The sequence below is a fragment of the Notolepis coatsorum genome (assembly GCF_963971535.1).
Source record: "Notolepis coatsorum genome assembly, chromosome: 5".
NCBI lineage: Eukaryota > Metazoa > Chordata > Actinopteri > Aulopiformes > Paralepididae > Notolepis > Notolepis coatsorum.
In genome coordinates, this window is record NC_140169.1 from 28,871,521 (window position 1) to 28,891,644 (window position 20,124).

General features: G+C 40.6%; 1 protein-coding gene across 1 annotated transcript in view; it reads left to right on the top strand.

Annotated features, from left to right (window-relative positions):
• prkag3b (protein kinase, AMP-activated, gamma 3b non-catalytic subunit) overlaps positions 1 to 20,124 on the top strand; it is a 132,035-nt gene that overhangs the window by 55,927 nt on the left and 55,984 nt on the right. The window contains exon 4 of the mRNA XM_084315040.1: positions 1,518 to 1,599. Within this exon, the coding sequence (XP_084171166.1) occupies positions 1,518 to 1,599 (82 nt within the window). The remainder of the gene's footprint in view (positions 1 to 1,517; positions 1,600 to 20,124) is intronic.

Here is a 20,124-nt window from a genome sequence, read left to right on the forward strand (position 1 = left end):
GAAACACACCACATAGAAACACACCACATAGAAACACATCACATACACACATATACATAGAAACATATCACATAGTTCAACACATACACATAGAAACGTATCACATAAAAACACACACACACACACACATAGAAACCCATCACATAGAAACACATACACATAGAACCACATTACATAGAAACACATCACATAGAAACACATCACATACACACCTGATAGGTAACACTTTATAATAACACTCAGTTATAAGACCTTTATAAGGTACGTATTTGTAGATAATGAACTAATCATGAACAAACCATTTATATACATTCGTAAATTATTATTAAATAATTTACTATATTTGTATAACATTTACAAATTAGTTCTACATTATTTATAACTCATTATCAACATTGTTTGTACTTGATTTGAACTTGAAACGTTTATTTTGTACATTATCTAATGTTAACACGAACCTAAACTAACTTTAGGTTAGTTGTAACGTCAGTTTAGGTTTGTGTTAACGTTAGATAATGTACAAAATAAACGTTTTCCGCTGCTATAAACGTCACACTTTTATTTTGACAACCCCAGAAAGGAAGTCATTATATATGCTTTACCATCCTGATCTGTGTTAGCTCCGGTTAGCTCAGAGCGTCCGGTATAACAATACCAGCCATTGGATTACTGTTTTCTAAATTGGGGAGGCTTTTAATCGTCAAGGTAAGAGGATTTCAAGTCATGGTATCCATAAACTTTAATCGGTTCGGATCCTTTGAATGAATGAGAATGTCAACAATCACGACGACACGTTGAAATCACTGGCTGCGCTCAGAGGAGTGGTTAGGCAAAAAATTGTTCTGAGTATATTTGCTTATAAAACGTAATTGTCTAATTCAATTATTTTTTATTTCTCCACGTGGTGAATACACAGGTCACAACATGTTTACATGAACGTTTTGGAGTTGTATTTAGAGTGTATTCTGCAATCTGTTAATACACTTTTCAATCAATCAATCAATCAAACTATACACTGTAAGGGAACGCCAGGCTCCGGCCCCGCCTCACTTCCAGTGATGAAGCTAAGCTATGCTAACGGAGCGACTGTTCCCTAAGCCTAATGCATGCACAGAGACAAAAAAGGTATGTATCTTCTTGTCTAACTCCAGGGAAGATGTTAAATAAGCTAATTTCCCAAAATGTTGGAGTTTTCCTTTAAGGTATGAGCAGACTAAACTAATTTGTTTGGGTGGGTCCTAGTGCCACCCAAGTTACACTATATGTTATGTGTGCACTTTGCATTTATCTATAGTACTAATTCTGTCACTGTTTGATGCCACAAAGAAGGGTGTATCCGAAAGCTGTCTACAACATTTGTAACAGATGGTGAAAAAGTTAACAAATAATTAACTGTATTAGACATTTGTTAATGATGGCTTCACTTTAGATTAGGGCACACAATAGCATCTGTAAATGATTTATAGATGTTTTATGAATGTCAATAATTTTTGTCACTCTTGTTCTTTTGATGTCAGGTTAAAAAGGCGTTCTTTGCGTTGGTGGCCAATGGGGTACGAGCAGCGCCGCTATGGGACAGTAAACTACAGTGTTTCGTAGGTGAGTGAACCAAACACACACACACACACACACACAGACACACCCTTGGAGCAGTTTGTTTTTGGTTTGGTGCCTTGCTCAAGGCGACTTAGGCAAAGATGGTGGGCACTGTAGATACTAGCACAGTACTAATAGACACACACACTGTATGGACAAACCAACCAACACACAAAGCACAGTACTTATAGACACACACTGTATGGATAAACCAACCAACACACAGAGTACAGTACTTTTAGACACACACACACACAATGTACGGACAAACCAACCAACCAACCAACACACAGAGTACAGTATAGACACACACACTGTACGGGCAAACCAACCCACACACAGAGTACAGTACTTATAGACACACACTGTATGGACAAACCAAACCACACACAGAGTACAGTACTTATGGAAACACACACTGTACATACTGACAAACCAACCAACACACAGAGTACAGTACTTATAGATACACACACTGTACGGACAAACCAACCAACACACAGAGTACAGTACTTATAGACACACACACTGTGTGGACAAATTAACCAACCAACACAGAGAGCACAGTACGCAGTACAGTACAGGGCCTCCATCTGAGCACCAGAGAGTGACCCTAAGCCCTGGATGCTATATGTGATGATTTTGGGTCCTAGCCCCTTAAGCCCCAATGGTTTTAAGCCCTAAGACCAAGAGGGGTGTTTCCATGGTCAAGGTCATAGTCAGGTTCAAAGACAGCAGTAGGTGCCACATACAAGTGTCGCACACCATTAGAAACATCATGTGAGAAGCAGCTCAACACTGTGGGCGGAATCCACAGAGAATGGATTGCGCCAAGCAAATTGCATCCGCGGAGCCTGCTCTGCGTTTGGGAGCTATCCACGAAAGCACATTGCACGATGAGATACCAGCGCAGACACGCCCAATATGTCGCTGCTGTCGGGACAAAACCTCATAACTCCAAAAACCCAACTTTTCAGCAGATGAAAAAAACGAACACAGATTTGAGTGTGAATAGAGTTAGGAGGTTTAGACAGATGATCGGTTTAATGCTTTCCCATTGTTTAAACTTTGTAAAACCCACACACACATATGGAGGATGATCTACGGAGTTGATTTATATAAAAAAATATATATTACAAAAATGGAGTTATGAGGTTTTGTCCCGACAGCAGCGATGTGTGGCTCGCGAGCAGTCTGCACTCTGCACCCCTGACAGTTCTCTTGGCAGAAATGTGTGTGTCAAAATGTAGCACACTGTCAAGTTTAGCGCGCTGTCCAAAAAAAGAAAATAAACTAGAAATCAAGAAATCAAGATGGAAACCAGTAAAAAGAAACCTGCAGTTAAAACCAAGAACGGCGGGGACTTCTGGTTTGAGATGTTTGGGTAGACGGCCATTGTAAAGAGCTCCCGGTCAAAGAACAACGAAAAAAGAAGTTAAAATATCTAAAACAAAATAAAAAGTAACAATTCAATGATATAAGAGAAAAGGAAGGATGAACACGAGAAAAAGCTAAAGAAAATCGACCCCAGAAGAGATACAAACACCTGAGGAAAGTTATCGACACAAGGAGGTGACGCAGGAAAATCAAGCTAACATGGCGCAAGGCGACAGAGCAGAGCTGCCCACTTGGGTAGAGGAGCTACAACCTAGCATACAGACTAGCATCCAAGCTAACTCACAGAACATCCAGAACAATATCGACAGACTCAGGGAAGAATTAAAGAAGGGTCAGGACAAGCTCAGAGAAGAAATAAATAAGAGACTCGAGACAATTGATGGAAAACTACAGGAACAAGAGAAAGACATAAGGATGTTAGAAGAAAGGACAGCTGGAACGGAGGAATGGAATACAGAAATACAAGGAATTCTAATGGCGATGTTCGAACAACAAAACATGTTGAGAGAAAAGCTAACGGACTTGGAGGGGAGGTCAAGGAGAAATAATATACAAATATGGGGACTGAGAGAAGGGATAGCAGGAGACTCGATGACCAAATATGTAGACAACCTAATTCGAGAAGAATTAGAAATGTCAGACCTCGACAAGATAGAGATTCAAAGGGCGCACAGGGCCCTAGCGCCGAAGTCACAGATAAACCAAGTGTTAATGTTGATGTTAATGTTTATTATGGTTATATGTATGTAAATCAGACAGGGATAGCAGAGGCTACAACCACAAATATTATTTTATGTGACATGGGTAGAATGGGAGAACATTTGGAAAATAAATATGACACAAGTTAAGGGTATCAAAATGATGTCGTTGAATGTTAATGGTATGAATAGTCCGATCAAAAGGAGTAAGGTGATGACGAAACTTAAGAAAGAAGAGGCACAGGTTATCTTCTTACAAGAAACACATCTAATATCAAGAACATGAAAAGCTGAAGAGATTCGGGTATGAGAATTTGTTTTATAGTTCTTTTAAACAGAACCTTAGAAGAGGAGTAGCTATACTAATTAAGAACACAGTGAAGTTTGAAATTATCAGGGAAATAAGGGATAAAGAGGGGAGGTATGTAATGGTCAAGGGGAAAATGGAAGGTCAAATGGTAACACTAGTGAATGTGTATGCTCCACCAGAAAGTGAGAAATATCTATTTGAAACAATCTTTGATATCATAGCGATGGAAGGGGAAGGGGTCCTAATCTGTACAGGTGATTTTTTTTCTTTTTAGGTTTATCTTTTTTTATTGGAAGAATTAGTACATTTATACATTTCAGTTATCCAAATTATACAACTTCCATTTCCTTCCCCATTCCTATCCCCTAATCCCACCCATCCCACCCAGTGAGGGCGACGACAAACATACATGTAAAAAAAAAAATAAAAAATAAAATAAAAATAAAAAATATAGAAATTTAAATAATTAAACAAAAGTACAGATGTGGCAGACAAAGCTACAAAAAAAAAAAAAAAAAAAAAGGAAATTAAAAGAAAGCAAAAGGGGGGGGGGGGAATATATATATAATAATAATATATAATATAAATGATACTCTCCATTTTGGTAGCGTGATTTCCAGATGGTGAAACAAATAAAATGGAAAGTAAATTTAACACCCTTAGCAGACCACCACAATGCCATCTCCCCAGCCATGCGTGGGCTAGCAGTGTCATGAAGGTAAGTAAGTAAGTAAGTAAGTAAGTATTTATAAAGCACCTTTCATACATGTCATGTAGCTCAAAGTGCTGTACACAATTATAGGCATATATAACGATAAAAGCAATAAAGTCATAGTGATCAGTTAAGATCAATGTTTAAAAAAAAAAAAATAATAATAATAATAGTAACGTAAAAATTTAAATAACGTAAAAACAGTCATTTGCTTACCAGTTTGGGAGAACAGGTCCGCACAAACATTTCCGCTCAGTGGCAACCGGAAGTGCACTAAACCAATGCACTTGTATGGTAGGTAGCAATGTTTAGGTCTTATAATGCTAGTGTAGTTACGTTTTTATCAGTGGTCATAGTTGGGTCCATAGTGCTTTACCAAGTCCCATGGATCCATCAGTGGCCGTGTATTGTGTGCGTATGTACCCGTTCGCTCATGTGGTCAGTGGCCAGAGTTGGGTCCACAGGACTTATCCAAGTCCCATGGACCCATCAGTGGCCGCGTCTTGTGGTAGAAAGAAAGAAAAAGAAAAACGTATAAAGAAAACAGTCTAAAGTTTGAAAGTTTGGGAGGTCCGCAAAAACACGCCTTCAGCTCAGAAGCTGAGGCGTGTCAAAAACTTTTGAAAAACTGGAGGCGTGTCTCCTATTGTACCCATTCCTTCATCTAAAAAGTTTGAAAGTTTGGGAGGTCCGCAAAAACACGCCTTCAGCTCAGAAGCTGAGGCGTGTCAAAAACGTTTGAAAAACTGGAGGCGTGTCTCCTATTGTACCCATTCCTTCATCTAAAAAGTTTGAAAGTTTGGGAGGTCCGCAAAAACACGCCTTCAGCTCAGAAGCTGAGGCGTGTCAAAAACTTTTGAAAAACTGGAGGCGTGTCTCCTATGTACCCGTTCCTTCATCTAAAAAGTTGGGTCCACAAGGCTTATCCTAGCCTCATGGATCCATCAGGTTTTTCCAAGCCATAACTATTTGTAAGCTAGACTGTATAGGTAAGTTTTTAATTTTCCTTTAAAAATGTGTATAGAGCTGGCGTTTCTGATGTGTGTTGGTAGTGCGTTCCATAGTTTTGGGGCATAGTTGCCAAAGGTAGATAGGGGGAAGAGGGGGGGGTCATGGGGTCCCAAGTTTGGGTGGAGTCATTTGGGTTTTGAAATGAGATAGGAAGGGCTGCCATGTTTTGTGGAAGATATCTGTGTGGCCTTGTGTTGTAAATCTGATTTTCTCTATATGTATAAGAGACATGACATCCCTCATCCAGTGTAAGTGTGAAGGGGGAGTGGCTGCCTTCCAGTTGAATAGGATGAGGCGTTTGGCAATGAGTGAGGCAAAGGCCATGGCATTGGATTGCCCAATAGATATTGCAGCGTTTTCCGGTGTTAAACCAAATAGTGCAATAAGAGGACATGGGTCAATATTCATAAAAAATATATCTGAGTAAGATTTAAAAATGGAAGTCCAGAAAGGGGCCAGTACTGGACAATGCCAAAACATATGAATAAGTGAGCCAGGGGCTTGGTGGCACCGGTCACATGTGGGATCCATGCCTGGATTTATCTTCGCCAGTCTAGTCTTTGACCAATATAGACGGTGGAGGAGCTTGAACTGTATCAGTGAATGGCGGGCACATATTGAAGAAGAGTGTATTTGGGCAAGAGTGTTTTCCCATTCTTTGTCTGTAAATTGATGATTTAGATCGGACTCCCAGTTTTGTCTTATAGCCAATACTGAGGAGGGTAGGGATAGGGATATGATGTTATATAGTTTAGATATTGAGCCTTTGATTACAGCCTTCACCTCCAAGATGCGATCGTTCAAAGTTTTTGGAGGTGTATGGGGGAACTGGTCAAATTTGCTCTTAACAAAATCACATATCTGTAGATATCTGAAAAAATTTGTTTTTGGTAAGTTAAACTTTAGGGACAGTTGTGTGAAAGACATAAATGAACTGTCTTGGTACAAATCATAAATGTTCAGAATGCCAATAGTAGCGGGGAGAGAGGGCAACCCTGTCTTGTACCGCGTTGTAGGGGGAAATATTCCGAAGTCACATCATTTGTTCGAACTGATGCCACTGGAGAGGAGTATAAAAGTTTGACCCAGGACACAAATTTCTCGCCGAAACCGAATTTCTGCAGAGTATAGAATAAATAGTCCCATTCAACCCGGTCAAAGGCCTTCTCTGCGTCTAGCGCAACAACAACCTCTGCAACGGGAGACTCGGTGGAAGAGTAAATTATATTCATAAGGCGCCGCAGGTTGAAAAAAGCCATTCTATCCTTCACAAAACCAGACTGATCTGGATGGATAATACTTGGTATAACGGATTCCAGTCGTCGAGCGAGTACCTTTGCCAAGATCTTTGCTTCATTGTTGAGGAGAGAAATAGGACGATATGAGCCACAGTCTTTCGGGTCCTTATCTTTTTTTAAGAGCAGGGATATTGAGGCTTGGTAGAGAGTCGGAGGAAGCGAGCAGGTTTGAAATGATTCCTCAAACATAGAAGCCATAATGGGACATAACTGGGTGGAATATTTTTTTAGGAATTCCACTGGGAACCCATCTGGGCCTGGGCTTTTCCCACTCTGCATCATAGTTAAAGCCTGTTGAATTTCATCAGCGCTAATGGGCTCTTCCAAAAAAGTCATTGAATCATTATCTATGACTGGTATATCCAAATCTGCGAAGAAACTATTCATGAGAGAGGGGTCTTTAGGGGAATCAGAGGTGTATAGTGAAGAATAAAATGTTTTGAATTGACCATTTATTTCCAATGGGTCCGTATAGATCTCTCCAGTGGCAGAGTTAATTTGCGTGATCAAGTTCTGAGCGGTGCAGTGTTTTAGCTGTAGTGCCAGCACTTTGCTAGGTTTGTCACCAAATTCAAAAAAGGACTGGCGTGATTTGAGTAGAAGCTGCTCAGCATGACTGGTGGAAAGGAGGTTAAATTCCGTCTGTAGAGTCACTCTTTCATTATAAAGTGAAGGTGTCGGAGAGACTGAATATGAATAATCCAATTTAATAATTTGGTCTGAAAGTTCAGCGTGTCTGCTGTTGCGCAGTTTATTACAGGTGATTTTAATGTAGTACTGAACTATGACATAGACACGACAAGCACAAAAAAATGAAGGACAAACATTAGCAAATATATGAATATACAAATGGCAGAATTAGGAATCATGGATATATGGAGAGAAATGCACACACTAGACAGAGAATACACACATTATTCACATCCACACACAACATATTCGAAGATAGACTATTTTCTCATGACAACAGGGGACAGATACAGGGTAGAAGACTGCAGGATAGGGGTAACGGACATATCAGACCATAGCGCAATATATCTGACAGTGAATCTTAAAAGTAGGCGGAGAAATACAGTTTGGAGACTGAACGTAGGACTATTAAATAACAAAGGTTTTGTTAACGAAGTAAAAGGAGACATAATTACATACAGAGAAGAAAATGATAATGGAGAGGTAGACCAGTGGCGTCGTTAGCCCTGGGCTTCCGGGGCTTTAGCCCCGGATGTTTTTCTCCTAGCCCCGGACATACATATTTTTTTTTTTATGTCAGCATCCCCATTGTCTGTGCTAAATGTTTGTTAGTGTTTGGTATTTTTTGTTGGTTTTTAGTACTTTTAAACATCCATTTTTAGTAAGTAGTTTTCATTTGATCCTATAATTTTTTCATTCACCGATTTGTGGACTTTTTTTTTGTGTCCTGAAAGGGACCTTATAAAACAAATGCATTATTATTATTATTATTATTATTATTATTATTATTATTATTATTATTATTATTATTATTATTATTATTATTATTATTATTATTATTATTATTATTATTATTATTATTATTATTATTATTATTATTATTATTATTATTATTATTATTATTATTATTATTATTATTATTATTATTATTATTATTATCATCCAGGAGGGAAAATACACTTAGTAGGATAGTAGGGACTGCATCTCTGCCTGTCCTGACCAGGAAACACTTTGCAACTGTGATCTCATGAGAACCTGCTCTCAAGCTCTTGCAGCATTCTGTCGACGACTGGATAGAACAGTTTCTGTCTCAGCTGATCTCCTGAGCTGAGGTCTGAGCTTGTGCCACAAGATGACTCAACTACATACTCATCCATCCTTTTCTGCTTCCTCCTTTGGCTGGTAGTATGTTCCTCAATCCAAAGGCCATTACATATGTATATAATGAAACACACAATACAGTTTTTTTTCGATTGCTTAAGCATGATTTTGAAAACGGGGCCCGGTGTTTCAAAACACACAATTAGCACAACCACACACAATTATCAGAACACATCAGATCCTTTGCTAAATTAAACACTTGTCAAAACCATACACTAATTTATAAAAACTACATTGTGTTACCATATGAAACACACGTTTCATATGACTTAATTCTGTTTGAACCAGTTACACACACTGCTGTGCTTAACCTAAAGCACATTTAGCAATTCTACTTCTCAGTGATTAGAGTACTGTAAGTGAAGTACGCAGAGAATGTGCAAATATACAATAAATTCACCAAACACTACACAAGACCAATGCTGTAGAGACTGATGAAAATATGCAAAAAGTGTGAGGCTGACATTGTGCTTATAGGGGTGCAAATATGGGCCTATGTTTTGCTCCTTGAGTGTAAGGTTTTGATAATTGTGTAATACTTTTGATTTGCGTGTTTATGCAATTGAAGAAAACTGTAAAGACTAGAGATTAACTGTTTATTTCTTTTGTACATAGGCTGTGCATATGTTTGTTTGTTTGTTTATTTGCTTATGTGTATGATTCTTAACTGTGTTTTTATTTTGTTATTGGTGTATATGTGTGTATGTATGTACAGTATATGTATATATTAGTGCTGTCAAACGATTAAAATATTTAACTCGATTAATCGCATGATTGTCCATAGTTAACTCGTGATTAATCGCAAATTAATCGCATTTTTTTTTTTTTTTACCTTAAACAGATCTTTTTCAAGTTCCAAGTTTTAATACTCTTATCAACATGCGAGTCAACAAATGCTTGCTTCATGCAGCCATTTAACACAAAAGGATGACCCTCATGCATTGCAAATTTGCATCAAATTTAAAACAGAGTGATGCACAAAATAACTTAAAAGAAAATAATAATTTAAAACAATGAATAAAGTGTGCATGAAATAATAGGGGAAAGAAAACGTTAGGAACTTGTTACATTCCTACACACAAGGGCTGATTAATCACACACCCCCCCTCTCTCCCTCACACACACACACTCTCCCAGCTCTCTTTCTCTCTTGCCCCTTCCTCATCTCTCTCAACCCCCTCTCTCTCTATATCTCACACACACACACACACACACACACACACACACACACACACACACACACACACACACACACACACACACACACACACACACACACACACACACACACACACACACACACACACACACACACACACACACACACAGTGCTAACAATATACAGAAAGCTGATTGGTCAGAACCACTGGCACAAGTGCATAACCTGATGCTACAAGCTTAGCTATCCCTACCCCCTCCGTGGTTAATGCTGCTGCCATAGCTAGTGTTTCCCCTGGTGCTAGCAACTTAGCTAAGGCTAGCACAGCTGGCCCCAAGTTCACTAGCTTTCACATCCCCCCTCCAGAGTATATCGTCCTGGGTGACTCTATTGTCAGATATGTTAACATCCCAAATGCCATCTCATACTCTTACTCCGGGGCTAAAATTCTGGATTTAATTCAATTCCTCCCAGGTATTGTTGAACGCAACAAGTCAGCACACACAGTGATTGTCCATGTTGGCACAAATGACATCCGGGGTAAGGGGGGGTCAATCAAGCTAGGCAATGATTACAAGACACTGGGAATGATTATAGAATGCCTGGGGAAAAAATGTATATTCCCTGGTTTACTCCCCACTCTTGACCGAGGCTCAGAAAATTTTAGCCGGACATACAGTGCTGATAGATGGTTATCTGGCATTTGCGATGCTCGTGGTTTTGGTTACATCAGCAACTTTGATGCATTTTGGAAAAAACCTAGCCTGTACCGTGACAGATTACATCCCAACACCAAGGGAAGAAAAGTCCTAGCTAGCAATTTCCACTGCTATGTCAGGTCTGCCTCAAAGTGATGTCAGGACTATAGGTCTTCTCAGCACCACTCCCTCCACCATGACATGTCACAAGTGCAGCCCCTCCAAGCTGTAACTTACGAAGAGCCTATTACGCAGCTACCTGTAGGCCTACATACATTACAAAGAGACAATTTGATGTACATTAATTATCATTGTGTCCTCCCCGCCTCCCGCTCCCATTCCAACAATTGTGGGCTACAGGCCAAGTAAACTGCCGGTGGGCAGGCGATGTATAGGGGGTCACCTGTACGCACTATCCATAGGTACTCCAGCTAACCTAGAGAATAGCTCCACTATTAAAATGGCCCTCCTCAATCCTCGATCCATAACCAACAAGTCTTTTATTATAAATTACCTTTTTGTCCGGGAAGAGTTAAGCTGTCTATTTCTTGTAGAGACTTGGCAAAGAGATCTGGAACAGACCCATCTCAATGAACTCTGTCCGACGAACTGTAGCTCCATTAGCACTCCACGGCTATCTGGTCGTGGAGGTGGCCTTGCGTTGGTCCATAAAACTTGTATTGCATGTCGGACAGTGAACTCTGAGTCCTTTCAATCCTTTGAACTACAAATCACCATAGTTGGCAGAGCGCATCCATTTTATTGTATTTTAATTTATCGCCCTCCTGGCTCCACTAGTCTTTTTTTAACCGAGTTTACTGAGTTACTTACATCAGTGATTAAGCTGGACAACGTGCTGGTCACCGGTGATTTTAATTTTCATGTTGATGACGTCACATCAAAGGCCGCATCAGATTTTCTCGCGATTACTGACTCTTTTAATTTTGTTCAGCATATTTCGGGTCCTACTCATGTAGCCGGGCATACTTTAGATTTAGTTTTCTCACATGGGTTAAACATTAAGAATGTCAACCTCCAGGATTTCCATCTGAGTGACCATAAGTGTATACTTTTTGATGTTTGTTTTAACTCTGATGTGCTCCCTCATAACCAGATGACGCACAGACGTATAATTAAGCAAAACTCTGCAGATACATTTTCAACATTATTTGACTCTGATGTTCTGTCCAATTGCAACGAGTTAGAGTCCCTTGTGCAGTCTTTTCATGACCAATGTTCCACTATTTTGGACATAGTTGCTCCTTTTAAATCCAGACCTGCCTCCCGTACCAATTCTACTCCCTGGTTCAATGAGTCTATCCGCAGTTTTAGACGTCAGTGTAGAAAGACAAAGCGTTTATGGAAAGCCTCCAAGCTTGAAGTCCACAGGTTACATCTCAAGGAGCTATTGATCCAGTTTAATGACATGATAAGGGATGCAAGAACTGCATATTTTGCTAATCTAATATCATCCAACAAGGGAAACTCAAGGGTTTTGTTTGAAACAATCAATACTATTGTTGCTCCTGTGCCTCCATGTGTACCTGTATATTCTTATACTGAATGTAATAACTTTTTGAATTATTTTGTGGATAAGGTCAGTGGTGTTAGAGCAGGCATCTGCCCCTCATCCCTTTCTGACAGCCTTCCTACCACTGTCTCTCCTCCTCTCGCGCTGCTAGACTCGTTCTCTCCAGTCACCTTAGAGCAGGTTTCTATAGTGCTGCACAAAACGAAACCCTCTTTTAATCCCCTTGATGCTGTTCCCTCATCCCTGATTTTAGAGGTCCTTGACTCACCGAAACAGCCCTTCTTAAGGTTACCAATGACATTGTAATGGCTGCAGATGATGGTAAACACTCACTATTAGTTTTATTGGACCTCAGCGCAGCCTTTGACACGGTTGATCATGTGGTTATGGTGCGTAGGCTCAATGATGTGTTTGGGATCTCTGGGTCAGCACTGAGATGGTTCTCAATTCTCATCTTACCTAGCTGATAGAAGCTTTTCTGTGTCAGTGGGTCAGTTCATGTCGGACTCTACCCCACTGTCCTGTGGGGTTCCGCAGGGTTCTGTGCTAGGGCCAATGCTGTTCTCCCTATATATGTTTCCCCTAAACCAGATTATTAAACGTTTTAATGGAATATTTTATCAATTTTATGCGGATGACATCCAATTGTATTGTTCTTTTAAGCCCAGTGAGTGTAATCGTTTTTGCATTATTAATGAATGCATCGATGCCATCAAGAGCTGGATGGCTGATAATTTCCTTCAGCTTAATGCAAGTAAGACAGAAGCCCTCATTATTGCTCCCGACCACATCATCCCCATTATAAAAAATTCTATTGGACCCTTAGGTCAGTGTGTCAAACCTCATGTGAGGAACTTAGGTGTAATCTTTGATGACTCTGTCTTTTAACAGCCATGTCAACCAGCTCACACGGTCATGTTTTTATCAGCTCAGAAACATTGCCAAATTAAGATTTGTTGTTTCTAGAGCTGAAATGGAAATGATCATCCATGCTTTTATTTCATCACGCCTGGACTATTGCAATTCAATTTTTTCCTGTCTGGATAAATCTGTGCTAAACCGCTTGCAAATCATTCAAAATGCAGCGGCAAGGCTTTTAACTGGGACAAGTAGGCGTGCCCACATCACCCCCATTTTATCCACTCTACATTGGCTCCCCATTAATTATCGTGTCCATTTTTAAATTATTGTTTTAACTTTTAAAGCCCTCCAAGGTAGATCCCCTGTGTACATTTTTTATTTACTGCGCCCCTACTCCCCCAGTCGTGCACTTAGGTCCTCCCACCAAAATCTCCTGGTTGTCCCACGGACCCGGTTAATAACAAAAGGTGACCGGTCCTTCCAATTTATGGCCCCTACCCTTTGGAACATCCTCCCCCTTTCTATGCGGTCACTTGACTCCCTATCCACTTTTAAGGAACAGTTGAAAACGTTTTTATTCAGACAGGCTTTTAAATAATTCCTGGTTGTATACGTTGTTTATTTATTTATAATTGTTGTTTTGTTTTTAGTTGCACTCATATTTAGTTATTTAATTGTAACTATGCCTATGCTTACGATGTGTCAGAATTGTTTTATGTGTAGTGCGTTCATCTCTATGTTGCTATGTTTTCACTTTGTGATTTTATCTGAGAAAGGTGCTATACAAATAAAGTTTACTTACTTACTTACACACACACACACACACACACACACACACACACACACACACACACACACACACACACACACACACACACACACACACACACACACACACACACACACACACACACACACACACACACACACACACACACACACACACACACACACTTCAGAAACAAACATAGTATCAATGAGAGCATCAATAATACACCTGAGTGAAGTCTAGTAAAAAAAATAAAATAAAAAAAAATTATTTTTTTCTTTTTTTTAGTTAATCGTGAGTTAAAAAAAATAGTGGCATTAATAGAATCGGGAGTTAACGCGTTAATATCGCGTTAACTTTGACAGCCTTAGTATATATATTATATATATATATATGTGTATATATGTATAAGTACTGCTGTTGGGGCCTCTTGGACCAGATCAATGTTTTATCTGGCTAAATAAAGGTTAAATAAATAAATAAGAAACTGATGATTTGGTCCTGTTAACTTTGAATTTTCTATGGGGACTGCCCAGATCCCTCTCATGGACATGGACCTCACTTTGAGAACCTCTAATGATTCTAGTTCTTCAGTATTCATCTCTAATTACTCTAAAATTGTGTATTTCTGTGTTTAAAAACTGAAGCCCCCAATGTTTTCTAACCCTAAAAACACCCCTGAGGTAGACCCAAACATTTTATGGGATGTACTAAAGGTAGTAATACGTGGACAATTCATAGCAAAGACGGCATTACTCAAGAAGGCCAGAATAGAGACATACCAGAACTTGATAAAGAAACTGAAAGAATTAGAGAAAGAACATCAACGCTCAAAGAACCAAAAGACACTTAGAGAGGTAAAGGAAGTTAGAGGAAAGATAAACAAAGAACTGCTGACAGAAATAGAGAAGAAAGCTAGGTACATGAAACAGGAGGACCGAGAGCGACCAGACTTTTAGCTAGACGAATCAGGACACAACAAAAACTGAACACAATACACACAATAAGGGACACAAACACAAACAAAATACTAAGAGAACCAGCTGAAATAGAGAAGACATTTGAAGAATACTATAAGAAACTATACACACACAACCGAGGATAGCCTTCCCCCTGCACCGCTTGTTGTAAATGTTCTGGAGGGTGGGGAGCCCCCCTCCGATTGTGCGTTCGGCTGAACGTGTCACTCTTTGTAGTCTGCTTCGGTCTTGTGCAGTGCTATTCCCAAACCAGGAGGTGATGTTGCCAGTCAGGATGCTCTCTATTGTACATGAGTAGAAGTTCTTAAGGATCTTCTGACTGACTTGGAACTTCCTTAGGCGCCTGAGGAAGTAGAGGCGTTGTCGTGCCTTCTTCACAACACTGTCAATGTGTGTGGTCCATGTCAAGTCCTCGGATATGTAGGCTCCGAGGTACTTAAAGCTGTTGACTCTCTCAACCGGTGCCCCGTCGATGCTGAGGGGGCTGTAGTCCTTGACCCCCGACCTCCTGAAGTCCACAATCATCTCCTTTGTTTTGCTGACGTTCAGGGAGAGGCTGTTTTCCTGGCACCATCCCGCCAGGACCTTGACCTCTTCCAGGTAGGCCCTCTCGTCGTTGGCAGAGATCAGGCCCACCACCACTGTGTCGTCGGCAAATTTGATGATTGTGTTGCTACTCCGCTGAGCCACACAGTCGTGTGTGTACAGGGAGTAGAGGAGGGGACTCAGAACACAGCCCTGGGGGGCCCCTATGTTGAGGGTGATGGATGAGGAGGTGCAGTTGCCTGCTCTCACCACCTGGGGTCTGCCCGTCAGGAAGTCCAAGACCCACTGGCAGAGGTCATAGTTCAAGCCCAGGTCCCTGAGCTTGGCTATGAGTTTGGAGGGGACTATGGTATTGAATGCCGAGCTGTAGTCGATGAATAGCATTCTCACATAGTTCCCCTTCCTCTTGTCCAGGTGTGATGCTGCTGTGTGCAGCACATGGGCTATGGCGTCCTCTGTGGACCTGTTGGGGCGGTATGCAAATTGCAGGGGGTCCATGTTGATGGGGAGGGAGGAGCAGCCCTTTACTAGCTTCTCAAAGCACTTCATGGCTATGGAGGTGAGAGCTACAGGGCGGTAGTCGTTGAGGCAAGCAGGCTTGGATTTTTTGGGTACAGAGATAATAGTGGACTTCTTCAGGCAGGTGGGGATGACAGCCTGTTCTAAGGACAGGTTAAATATGTCAGTGAATACCGGGGCCAGTTGGTCGGCACAGACTTTTAGGACGCGGCCGGGGATGCCGTCCGGTCCTGCTGCCTTCCTGATATTCACTTTTTTAAAGGTCCGCCTCACCTCATGCTCTGTTACCCTGAACACTGAGTCTCCATCAGCAGCAGACCCCCCCCCCCCCCCCATTGCCGTGGCTTGTGGGCTGGTGTTGTTATTACCAGCATCAAACCTCGCATAGAAGGTATTGAGGTCATTTGCTAAGGAGATGTCACTGTTCAGTTTGAGGGAGGTGCCTTTGTAGTCTGTCATCGTTTTGAGCCCCTGCCACATAGCTCTGGAGTCAGCCTGTTCAAACTGGAGTTCAATTTTATCTCTGTAGCGCCGTTTGGCCTCTGTCACTGTCCTCCTTACGTTGTATCGCGCCACCTTGTTATATACCAGTACTATACCAGTAGTATGCCAGTAGTATACCAGTATTATTCCAGTATTATACCAGTAGTATACCAGTACTATACCAGTAGTATGCCAGTAGTATACCAGTAGTATTCCAGTATTATACCAGTAATATACCAGTAGTATTCCAGTACTATACAAGTAATATACCAGTAGTATACCAGTAATATACCAGTACTATACCAGTATTATACCAGTAGTATACCAGTATTATTCCAGTAGTATTCCAGTAGTATACCAGTAATATACCAGTACTATACCAGTATTATACCAGTAGTATTCCAGTAGTATACCAGTAGTATTCCAGTACTATACCAGTACTATACCAGTACTATACCAGTAGTATACCAGTAGTATGCCAGTACTATACCAGTAGTATACCAGTACTATACCAGTAGTATGCCAGTACTATACCAGTAGTATGCCAGTAATATACCAGTACTATACCAGTAGTATACCAGTAGTATGTCAGTACTATACCAGTAGTATGCCAGTAATATACCAGTACTATACCAGTTGTATACCAGTACTATACCAGTAGTATGCCAGTAATATACCAGTATTATACCAGTAGTATTCCAGTAGTATACCAGTGCTATACCAGTAGTATATCAGTAGTATACCAGTAGTATACGAGTATTATACCTGTAGTATGTCGGTAATATACCAGTACTATACCAGTACTATACCAGTAGTATTCCAGTACTATACCAGTAGTATTCCAGTACTATACCAGTATTATACCAGTATTATACCAGTAATATACCAGTATTATATCAGTATTATACCAGTATTATACCAGTACTATACCAGTATTATACCAGTATTATACCAGTAATATACCAGTACTATACCAGTAATATACCGGTATTATACCGGTAGTATACCAGTATTATTCCAGTAGTATTCCAGTAGTATACCAGTAATATACCAGTACTATACCAGTAGTATTCCAGTAGTATTCCAGTAGTATACCAGTAATATACCAGTACTATACCAGTATTATACCAGTACTATACCAGTAGTATAACAGTAGTATTCCAGTACTATACCAGTACTATACCAGTACTATACCAGTCGTATGCCAGTAATATACCAGTACTATACCAGTAGTATACCAGTTCTATACCAGTAGTATGCCAGTACTATACCAGTAGTATGCCAGTAATATACCAGTACTATACCAGTAGTATACCAGTACTATACCAGTAGTATGCCAGTACTATACCAGTAGTATGCCAGTAATATACCAGTACTATACCAGTAGTATACCAGTAGTATGTCAGTATACCAGTAGTATGCCAGTAATATACCAGTACTATACCAGTAGTATACCAGTACTATACCAGTAGTATGCCAGTAGTATACCAGTAGTATTCCAGTATTATACCAGTAATATACCAGTAGTATTCCAGTACTATACAAGTAATATACCAGTAGTATACCAGTAGTATTCCAGTAGTATACCAGTACTCAGGGCCGCCTGTGAGAAATGCGAGGCCCTGTGCGAGATTTATCTCCAAATGTTGTGAAGTAACATATGTTTTGCCTGGAAAAAAACATCGTTATTAACAAAACATTCGGGAGGGGAAGGAAGGAAGAGTGGGGTAATGTCATGACATCTTACCTGCACCAAGGAACGCAGGGCGAAAGGCCGCAACACAGGTCTCCACGTTGATGAAAGGCCTCTCGCTGGCGGGACAAAAAGAAGCTATGGCCGGTGCCTTGTCATGGTGCAGGCCCGACTACATCTTCTGTCAAAGATGATGTCGTAGTCAGAGTGCCAGGGCCCCCTGCTATTCTCACGGCTAATGTCAATGGTCGTAGCACAAGCTAACAGCTAACTCTAGGCTAACTGATAGCATCAAACTAACGTTCCCAGCCGAGCGCAGCCGGCAGCTAACGTCGTAGTTAAACAGCTAACTGGCTAACAGTTAGCTCAACCCGGCTATCGCTAACCATTAGCTAACGCAGAAGCAAGCTATGCGGCTACCACTGAAAAACTGTACAACGTGAGAAAAGCAATACAGGTGCTGACACCAGGCCACACACCGTTAGCTACTAGTACTACAACAGCTAGTCGGCCCGTTTGGCTCCAGAGAGAGAGAGAGAGAGAGAGAGAGAGATATCCACGGCGGGAATAGAATAGAGTGCATTAAAAACTCACCAAACGTCCAAGAGGATGGAGACAACCGCGTGGAGTTGACGAAGTTCATCTGCCGAACGACCATCCTCTTCATCTTGGCATAACAATGCTGCACGCGCTGTCTCTAGGTTAGCTAACGCTAGTTAGCCTTTAGCTAAGCTAGCTACTAGCCGACATCATCATGGCTATATCCCGACTGAACCACACTTAATATTATAACGTAGCTAAAGCTAACTAGCTGTCCCTGTCTTTAGCCGGGATGGCTAGCCTGACTGAACTGTCTAACATGCAACAACTTTCATCTTCAGTCCATCTGCCGAACGATGTCCTCTTCATCTTGGCTGGCATAACCTCCAATGCTGCACGCACGAAATAGTCAGACGCTAGTGATGGGTCGGTCATGAGCGACTCGTTCATAAGAGCCGATTCATTGCCGTGAGCGTGAGTCGAATCGCTCACGTCTGGCAATGAGTCGGTTCACGCCCCCCCCCCCCCCGGCACCCACACAGACACACACAATGAACTCAACAGACGCTACCTTACCTGTAACCCCTCCCCTCATTGAAACCAATTCTGCTGCCTGCAGAGCATCAGAGCTGCCTGCAGAGCCTCAGAGCCAGGAACGTGTCTAATGTGAAATATATAAGCATATAAGCAAAACTAGATTTTAGGTCTGTGATGAAAAAGGGCCTCGCGGGAAGGGGGGCCTCGCAAAAAAAATAAAAATAAATAAATAAAAAATATTTATTTTTTATTTATTTTTAATTTTTTTGTGCGAGGCCCCCCTTCCCGCGAGGCCCTGTGCGACCGCACTGCTCGCACACCCCCTGAGGCGGCCCTGCCAGTACTATACCAGTAGTATACCAGTAGTATACCAGTAGTATGCCAGTACTATACGAGTATTATACCTGTAGTATGTCAGTACTATACCAGTAGTATACCAGTACTATACCAGTAGTATTCCAGTACTATACCAGTAGTATACAAGTATTATACCAGTATTATACCAGTATTATACCAGTATTATACCAGTACTATACCAGCAGTATACCAGTATTATACCAGTAAATTTCTGCATAAAGTCCATCTGAGTGGACATTTTCGTAAGTCCTTAAATAATTGGTTAAAAAAACATTGAATGTTTTCTTTTCATGCCTAAAGATGAATAAAAACACATGGGGGAAAATCCTGACTGAGGCTTTCATGCATGAAAGAGTTAATAATAATAATAATAATAATAATAATAATAATAATAATAATAATAATAATAATAATAATAATAATAATAACTTAATTTTTTATATAGCGCCTTTCATACAACCTAAGGTCGCTTATAGGGGAAGAAATAACAAACAGACTGTAGCTAAGGGGCTACACTGTATTTAAATAATGACTGTATTTAAATAATGAGCTTGGCAAATACTAAATGATTTATTAA